At 40.4% G+C, this 10,201-nt stretch overlaps 1 protein-coding gene across 2 annotated transcripts in view; it reads left to right on the forward strand.

The window, feature by feature from the left end:
* LOC121281966 (A-kinase anchor protein 17B-like) overlaps nucleotides 1–9,847 on the forward strand; it is a 36,387-nt gene extending 26,540 nt beyond the window's left edge. Inside the window, exons 5-6 of one of the 2 annotated variants that reach the window (XM_041195256.1) lie at nucleotides 292–1,978; nucleotides 9,322–9,847. In XM_041195256.1, coding sequence (XP_041051190.1) covers nucleotides 292–1,978; nucleotides 9,322–9,485 — 1,851 coding nt within the window. In that variant the 3' untranslated portion in view covers nucleotides 9,486–9,847. Of the gene's footprint in view, nucleotides 1–291; nucleotides 3,360–9,321 lie in introns of those variants that run through there. The other variant, XM_041195255.1, reaches the window with a different exon arrangement.
* The last annotated feature ends 354 nt before the right edge of the window (nucleotides 9,848–10,201 follow it).

Genomic DNA, 10,201 nt, shown 5'->3' on the forward strand with positions numbered 1-10,201 from the left:
GTACAATCACATTACCACTACACCACTGTCTCTCCCTGTACCTATACTGCATGGATTGCAGCAGTTCAAGAAGGTTCACAACCATCTTCTCAACTTAAATTAAGGATGGGCGATAAATGCTGGACTTTCCAGCGATACTCACATCCCGAGAACGGGAAAAGGAATGTCAGATGTTTGCTTTGTCTTGCGATGACTAATATATTTGCCAATAAATTTTTTATAGATGTGAAATGGACCTAATCACCATCACCTTTGCCAGACATTTATTTTATTGTTTTTATTTGTTTACAGTTGTTCTTGCAAAAAGAAATGAGGTTTCGAAAGAGACAGCTTCCTGAGAGCGACACAGCAAACTGTAACCAGAAAAAGCTGAAATGTGAACACGTGGAAGAAAATGAGCGACTGAAACCAGGTGAAGATGTCGCCGGAAAGGAAGGTTTTCAAAAAGTGGAGACTGAAGAATGGAAGAAGATTAAGATGGTGCACAAAATCACTGATGAGAAGCACAAGTCACTTACTGGAGCAAATGAGCCTTTGAGATCACAAACCAACAACTTTCCATTCACAACCTCACTGATAGACATGATTCCTGTTGACTCCAAAGAACAGCATGGCCCTGTCAGGGAAAAGGGCACAACATCCCATGAATCTGGATCATTGCAAATTACTGTGATTCAAGATTGTGGTGCACACTTATATAATCAGCATACAGGTGGCTACAATAATTACCTGTGCAATCGACACTCGCGTAAGGTCACCACTGTGGATCGGCAGATTCGCCATCAGCTTTACAGCTATGAAGATTTTGTCAGTTGCTTGCTGGATTACCATCAGCTTGCCTGCCCTTCAGATCTCACCCGTGCAAATATCTGCCTTGATACCAGCAGCTCAGGAAACCACTCTGAGTGGCGGAGGATAGTCTCTGACAATGGGGAAAGCTTCAGAATAGATTTGAAGAATAAATCGAACCATCTTTGCACCAAGGTTAGCGCCACACCACAAAACAGGTGGCACGATTATGACCACAACAGCAATTACCGGTGGACAATCACTATCAGTGAGTCTGGTGCGAAGCAGAAAGCCTCCAGCAGTAGTACTAACCATCAGCTGAACAACTATAACAGAGAGTTCCAGTTGCAGTGGAAGGATTTAGACAGCCAGTTGGATTTTCGGAAAGATTTAACTGGTGGGAGTCAACTGCACTTAAAAGATATAGTTGGTGTCTCAGAGAACAGTTGTGTTGCCTCTGACTATAGCTTTAAAAACCAAGAGGGGAAATTGGTCAGTAACCCTGAGAATCTGTATTGCAGCACCAAGGATCTGTGGATATCTTCCCATTCAGGCTCCAAAGAACCATGGAAAAATCCCACTACCAACTGGAAAATTTCAATTAAAAACACTCAGAACAATGTGGCTCAACCAAGGCTAGAGGACAGTAATCAGTCCAGGAATTCAAGCAAGAAGTACAACCCCCAACTGAAATCTCATTGCAAGGTAACCAAGATTGAACCAGGTTGTCCCAAGCAAGAATGCACAGATGAGCTGAAGCAATCAAATAAAACAGTAAAGCGCATTCATAAGGATAACGCTTGTGAGTTCAGTGCTGTACAGAGCTGGTCAAATTGCAAGTCAGGAATTCACCAAGAAGCCTTGAACCACAAGCCTAACAAAAAATCTCAAACATGCAGCAATGACACAAAGCCAGCTCCCAGTGGATCCAGGAGTGAACTAAAATATCCTTGGAAAGAAAATGAAAGCAAGTTAAAGGAAGAGCTTAACAATTCTGGCAAACCTTGTAGGGGGCACCAGAGGAAAGACTTATGGGATGGTGAAGGATCTGGGAAAAAGCTTAGCAATGTGTCGGATTTGGGTAATCAGCTGTCTAGTGGCTCTGAAGTCTTCAGTGATGAAGCAAAGCACAAAATAAAGGAAAGCAACACAGTGATCATAGTACATCCCAAAGACAAGCACTGTAAACGTAAGAATCATCTCATGGATTCTAATAGAGATATGAAAACCCATTGGAAAGGTCTTTCTGCTTCATCTCAGCATGTGAAGAATGAATGGATAGATAATTATTGCTCTTATGAAAGGGGTTTTAGCATTCACCATGGTTGCTATGGAAATTATTCTTGGCCTCACGAAAGAGATTTTGGGCATCATTATTACCATTCTCAAACAGAAGCAAATGGAAACCAGACATACTTTCACAAGCAGCTTGGTTTTGATGATGCGCTTTATGATGATAACAGAAATGGGCAAAAAATGAAGAAGCATGAAAATGATACAAACAAATTTCATCTCCGTAAATAAGCAAAAGGATTAAAGTGAATAAAAACAACTTAGGAGGTCTAAGCACAGTGAAGCTCATGCATCATCATATCTTCTATAAATTAGTGACCTAATCTGCTTATTTTATCCAAAGCACCATCCATAAAAAACAGATTTCCATATGATTTGACTTGTGCTATTACAATAAAACCCATTTAAATACATTGATGCTTTTCTAGGCCAAAGCACTTCAATTAATCTGATTTGAACAAAGTAGCATATTAAACCTAGCTTAGGTATGAATTGACATATGGTCGTGTAAATGCAATATTGTAGCCTGTTTGATTGACCAGCAATCATTCTCTTTCTGCGAACATGTTTGAGAGAACAAATTCTATATTTGGGAGTCAACGTAGAAAAGGATGCACTCCAGATATTTGGCAACCAAACGAAATAGGAACAACATAATAAGTGTTCCCCGAAAATTACATTTAAACTTCTCCCTTCTCATTAATATTTTATCTTAGCCAACATTGTCCCCGCAAAAACAATCTGGTCATTTACCTTGCTACTTTCTTGGGAGCTTGCTGTGCGCAAATTGGCTGCAACATTTGCCTATGTTACCACAGGGCAACACTTAAATAGTTAATTGACTATGAAGTGCTTTGTGACATCCTGGGGATGTGAAAGGTGTTATACAATTGCAAGTTCCTATTACAGTGAACAAAGTCAGTGATACAGCAGGCTTTGTACTGGAACAGAGGACATAAGCTTTATTATTCTCTGGTCCTGGTTCCTACTTAAACTCTGATACTCCAGTGAATTAGCGTGGCATAGACCTAACTTTAATTGCAACCCTCACAGCACAACATTATTTCAACCTTTTTTCTCTCTTCTCAGACTTTTAGTTCTAGCCAAAGGCTAATTTATTAGGGGAATATGGTTTTCCCAATGAGAGGGCACCACTGTACCATTTAGCTTGACAACCCACTTCATAAAAATGTAATGGTTCTTGTTTTTCTTTGTTAAATGTTTACTTTTGGTAGTTAAATGACTCAAATTAAATCAAAATATGAATATAAAATGTTCATAAATCAAGCTGTAGCAGCATTTCTAAAAGAAGGACAATCCCAGTGGTTAAATATAAATTTATAGATTTGCTTAGAATCTAAGGACCTTATTAGCTTTGTTTACTGCATACAGACACGTTCAGATGAGATGATAAGCATTTGAATGCAACATGTCTCCACAGTGGCTGCTAAATAATTCCTAATCTGTATCCTCTCATTTGATGATTTTTGTTAGGTAGTTGAATTGATATTTTTTAATCAGAAACTGAAGAAGAAAGTTTTTTTTTAAATCCTCTGAATGGAGACTAGAATAACTAACTGCAGATTTTATACTGAGTATGTTACAATGCCCCCACCCACTCCAATCTAAATTGCTAGCGCATGCAGCTCAGGGGCTTTGAAGGTCACCATTGTCCAAAAGGACCATAGGCTGCTCTCTCATTGGAAAGAGACATAACTGGCAGTGGATTTAACCTGAGGGTCACCACACCTCAGACAAGGGGTGAGGCTGAGAAGGCGGGCCTTCATGGATGACTTCACTCGGTATGGAAATTGAACCCGCGCTGTTGGCGTCACTCTGTATCATAAACCAGCCGTCCAGCCAACTGGGCTAACCGACTCCAACAGGAGCTGTATGTGACTAGAGATATTAATAATGTAATTCTTAACCCATTTACTGGCCTGCAGAGAAACTTGCTTTATAGCATCACATTCCATTTGCTGGCCACTCTAGGTTCAAACTCATGTTAGTTTCACAGGTGACTTTATAAAAACAAAAGATTGGAATACTTACATTCTAGCTTTTGTTAAACTGCATTTGTTCAAAGCAGAATTAATTTACAACATGCATCATAAATGGTCTGATACCGTCACTTGCTTAGAACTAAGCAATACTCAGTTGTACTGTGGCTCTGCAAAGTTCTTTGTTTAGGTAGGTGCAATTCTTCATGATGCTGGTAGGTCCAATCACTGGTCTCCAAAAGCTGATGACATTTTCTAATGTTATTGAGATTAAAAAATTAAAATGATAACTTATGGAAACTCTTGTTCCACAGCCAGTGTAAAACAAAAGCAACTTGAGATCTACCTGATTAAGACCGACGTCATTCTATCTGAACTGCATCTGCTGCAAGAGAACTGTCGATATATTACAGATTATGTGCTGTTACCTGCTGCACCACTACCTGCTTGCCACTTTGAGGGAAAGAGATGCAGTGTTTTTATCTGTAAATTCTTTGATCTATTTGTACTGCACCAGTGTAAAATTATTCTGCAGTCACAATTAATGAAACTGCAAGGATTTATGGTGGTGAATCACAGAATCTCTCAGTGCAGAAGAGGCCCATCGGGTCTGCACCAACACATGAGAAACACCTGACCTACCTACCTAATCCCATTTACCAACACTTGGCCCATAGCCTTGAATGTTATGATGTACCAAGTGCTCATCCAGGTACCTTTTGAAGGATGTGAGGCAATCCGCCTCCACCAACTTCCCAGGCAGCGCATTCCAGACTGTCACCACCCTCTGGGTAAAAAAGTTTTTCCTCACATCCCCCCTAAACATCCTGCCCTTCACCTTGAACTTATATTCCCTCTCGTGACTGACCCTTCAACTAAGGGGAACAGCTACTCCCTTTCCACCCTGTCCACAACCCTCATAATCTTGTACACTCGATCAAGTCGCCCCTCAGTCTTCTCTGCTCCAACAAGAACTACCCAAGTCTATCCAACCTCTCTTCATAACTTAAATCTTTCATCCCAGGCAATATCCTGGTGAATCTCCTCTGCACCCCCTCCAATGCAATCACATCCTTCCTATAATGTGGGGATCAGAACTGCACACAGTACTCCAGCTGTGGCCTCACCAAGGTTCTATACAACTCCAACATGACCTCCCTACTTTTGTAATCTATGCCCCGATTGATAAAGGAAAGTGTCCCATATGCCTTTTTCACCACCCCACTAACTTGCCCCTATGTTTTCAGAGATCCAAGGACACACACGCCAAGGTCCCTTTGTCCCTCAGAACTTCCTAGTGTCATGCCGTTCATTGAATACTTCCTTATCAAATTACTCCTTCCAAAGTGTAAAACCTCACACTTTTCAGAGTTAAATTCCATCTGTCACTTATCTGCCCATTTGACCATCCCGTCTATATCTTCCTGTAGCCCAAGACACTCAATCTCACTGTTAACCACCCGGCCAATCTTTGTGTCATCCGCAAACTTACTAATCCTAACCCCGCCCCCCCCCCCCCATAGTCATCTATGTCATTTAAAAAAATGATGAATAATAGCACAGATCCCTGTGGTACACCACTGGACACTGGCTTCCAGTCACTAAAGCAGCCTTCTGTCATCACCTTCTGTCTCCTACAACTAAGCCAATTTTGAATCCACTTCATCAAATGACCCTGTATCCCATGTACATTTGCCTTCTTTATAAGTCTCCCATGTGGGACCTTGTCAAAGGCTCTGTTGAAATCCATATAAACTACATCAACTACACTACCCTCATCTACACACCTGGTCACCTCCTCAAAAAATTCAATCAAATTTGTTAGGCATGACCTCCCTCTGACAAAGCTATGCTGCCTATCCCTGATCAAACCTTGCCTCTCCAAATGGAGATAGATTCTCTCCTTCAGTATTTTCTCCAATAGTTTCCCTACCACTGACGTGTGACTCACTGGTCTGTAGTTCCCTGGCTTCTCTCTACAACCTTTCTTAAATAGTGAAAGCACATTAGCTGTTCTCCAGTCCTCTGGCACCTCCCTCATGGCCAGTGAGGAATTAAAAATTTGGGTCAGAGCCCCTGCGAACTCCTCAGCAGTCTGGGACACAAATCATCCAGACCTGGAGATTTGTCCACTTTTAAGCCTGCCAACACCTCCAAAACCTTGTCATTCCCTATATCAATTTGCTCAAGAACCTCGCAGTCTCTTTCCCCGAGCTCAATACCTTCATCCTCATTCTCTTGGGTGAAGACGGATGTGAAGTATTCGTTCAACACTCTACTGATGTCCTCTGGCTCCACCCATAGATTGCCCCCCTGGTCTCTACTCTTTCCTTGGTTATCCTCTTCCCATTGATATACTTAAAGAATATCTTGGGATTTTCCCTACTTTTACCAGCCAGATCTTTCTCATATCCCCTCTTTGCTCTAATTGCTTTCTTAGGCTCCACTCTGCACTTTCTGTACTCCACTAATGCCTCCACTGATTTGCTCCCTTTGTACCTGCTAAAAGCCTCTCTTTTCCTTCTCATCGTATCCTGAATATCTCTGGTCATCCACGGTTCTCTGGGCTTGTTACTCCTTCCCATCACCCTAGAGGGAACATGTTGAGCCTATACTCTCCGCATTTCCTTTTTGAACACCGCCCACTGCTCCTCTGTAGATTTCCCCACAAGTAGCTGTTCCCAGTCTACCTTGGCCAGATCCTGCCTTATTTTTAGTAAAATCCACTCTCCCCCAATGCAAAACATTTTTTTTTAGCAACTTGTCTATTTCTTTTTCCATAACAAGCTACAAAATTAGCACCTTTTGCATTCTAATTCAACAAAGACAAGGCCAAGGTTAAATATTTTGCACAATTACCAAAGATCAGTCACTCTTGTGGAATTCCCCCCATAAACCTCTCCACTTTTCTGTCCTCTTTTACGACAGTCTTACCTGTCCTGATATCACTTCGCAGTGTTAAATTTTGTTTGATAATACACCTATGAAGCGCCTCATGAGATTTTCACCATGTTAAAAGGTACTATATAATTGCAAGTTGGTGTTGTAGAGTCACAAACAGGGAATTAAGACCAAGTGTGTGATCTTCAGGTCAAATAGGGTTAGAAGGCAGGACTGGATTAGGGCCCACAAACAATGGAAAGATAGACAATCCATTTGAGGTAATTGTAATCATGTGCTGGGACTGGGCTGGGAAACTGTACTTTCTAAACAACAGTCAAGGTTCAACAAGTTGTAATCAACTTATTTATCTCCTTATCCCCAAAACACCTCAGCACCTGCTCACTACATTTCATACATTGCAACTTTCCTCAACTTAGTCAAAGGTTGACTGACAATGTTTCCAAATTTTATTTTGTGATAAGTAAAATATTTATTTCAGGAAGTTCAGTTAAAAAAACTTGCCTGAAGAGACTTTTCCACAACAATTGACCACAATATTTTTTCTGATTTTCATTCGATATACTTTCCAGATTAGTATTCAGAATCCAGGTCAAGGATTGTCTGGATTTACTCTGAAACCTAGCAGGCACCCAGTTTGGATTGGTCAGTTACTGTACAAAACTTGACCTGGTGTTTCAATGATAGTAAAGGGTAGATCCTCAGGGTAACAGTATGAGGATGCACTGAGAAGCCATGACAGGATACGTTTTAGCTACATTTAGATAAATGGGCTGAAACCAAGTCTCACTGAACTGACTGGCACAAGCAATTTGTTGGAGATTTAGTGAATAGAGGTTAATTTAATGATGTCTCCTCTTTTGCAGATGGAAAACTGCACCTCCAAAGTAAAATGAAGCTCAATCTCAGCCGGGCAGTGTTAAGCTGCAAAACAGAAACAATTTTCCATCTGTGATAGTGACAAATTGGGTGAGCAAACCAACACTAAGTTGCAGTGATATGTGCTATTTAATTAATGTTATTGCTGTGCAGATTAAAACTTTTGAGACAATTTGGGCTCTTAAAGCAAAGATTTTTAGTGTTCTATCACTGCAACCTAGAGTCTTGGTTCATTCACCCAATTTGTCATTATCAGAAATGGAAAGTTCTGTTTCCGTTCTTTCACACTGTCCAGCTGAGATTGGAAGTTTCATTTTACTGTGAAGGTGCAGTTTTCCATATGCAACAGAGGAGTCATCATTAACCTGTATTCACTAAATCTCCCAAAAAAATTCTTGTGCTTCTCTAGTTCAGTGAGACTTGGTTGCTGTCCCATTTATACAAATGTAGCCAAAACATCTCCTGTCATGGCTTTTCATTACATCCTCATACTGTTACTTTGAGGATCTACCCTTTACTATCAAACAGGTCAGCTTCCACACATGGGCCCATGACAACCAGCTTAATTTCCCCTGACTTCTCGATTGCCTTTGCATTGAGAGTTTCGCTAACATCCAGTCATGAATGAATCTTGCTCCTATTGCAACATCACAAATGCTGAAAATACTTTTGCAACCATTACAAATTCCATTCGATTCCATTTCCACTCAGGTTGAACCCGACTTTGGAATTCTTTCATACGAACCTTGTAACCTTTTGAACACAAAGACCACATACTTCCATTTGTGCAACTTATTACCTGCCTGTTTGCACCCCAGTTCTTGCTATACACCCCCCACCATCATGCTGAAACCCTCATATAATCCACTGTCTACTTCAGTGTTCTCCTTGCCATCATCCACACTTCTCCAGTTTGTACAAATCTCTGTTGCATGCAGCTATAATTTTTTGATTCACAATAACTAGATAACATTTACTGAGGTGATGATGGGCCTATCATAGCAAATTGTTCTGCAGCTGAGTGACTTGTTGAGCCACTTCAGAGGGCATTCAAATCCAGCAGAGGCCTTTAACATCAATTTCCACCAATTTCCTATAAAAATTTGGAGTTGAGTGGGTGGGGTAGGGTCGGGGAGGCAGGATGGGGGAAGGTTAATCAAGAAAAAGGAACAATTTCTAACTGATATTGACCTGTTAGAAGTGGATCCTGAAATTATGAATGCTGTAATGACACATTCATGAAAAATGTCATCACTGGAATGGAATGCATGTATCCCAGGACACCACCTGCAGTGCCAAATTCTGGAAGGAGATAATCTGAGCCAAGTTCAATAAGCACAGGTCTGAGAGGATTGAAGGACTGTCAGTTTCACTGACCTAGTGGCGATAAAAGAAAAATGAAGTGGTATTCAAAAAAAAAAGTTACAAAACTTTATGGACTTTTTTTTACACTTGACAGGAACATTACTGGCCACCCAAACATCACTGATCAACATCTATGATACTCGGACAAGCAAAGAGCATTTAGGGCTTATAATGGAGATGGAACAAGAAAGGAGTGAAAATCCGCATCTAGATGTTAAGAGTTTCCAAACTGCGAGCAAAGCAAAACAAACAAAATGAGAAGCTTTAACAATATCACAGCTGTTAAGAAAATGGATAGTGTGTCCAATGATGCAAATTCAACAATCACACCACATGCTACAAAATTAAATTTTAGCACCAGCTTTCAAGACAGATGTTAAAATATTAGTGCTTCAAGGTAAAATCATGTACTACTTTAAATATACATTTTAGCAGACACTGACTTGCAATTCATTCAAAAATATTAGAAATGTATTTTAATGTTAAAATAGCTTGAGTGTTTTGTAATCAAGGTTACTTATCACAAAAGCACATGTATCTTTTTCCGTAAAGCATTTTTTAGTGAACAAGATTAAAACTGTTTTTTCCTGATTGCCCCTTAAAATGTAACCAAGTACTTTATTTAAACCAAATTTCGATACTAAAACAAAAACTGAAGAACATTTGAAGGTGAGGATTTTGAAATCAGCAATACAACTTAAAACTAAAAGGTCCTTAACCTCACAGTACAAGGTCAGTTAGATGATGTTTGTTGGGGGTGTGGGGGTTGTGGGAGGGGTAATAGATGGTGCAGGGAGCTCCAGGTGTCCTTCCCTGAAGGATATTAATAAGTTAGTTGAGTTTCAAACGCCAATCCTGCAGTTCAAGGTTATTATCTGGCACAATGCACCAGTTACCATGGCTCATTGAAAACAATTTCATAACTTGCTTTGGCGGAATTGCAACTCTCAATCTCTGGGTTGCTGGTCCAGTAC

Source organism: Carcharodon carcharias, chromosome 9, assembly GCF_017639515.1.
Source record: "Carcharodon carcharias isolate sCarCar2 chromosome 9, sCarCar2.pri, whole genome shotgun sequence".
NCBI classification, from domain to species: Eukaryota; Metazoa; Chordata; class Chondrichthyes; order Lamniformes; family Lamnidae; genus Carcharodon; species Carcharodon carcharias.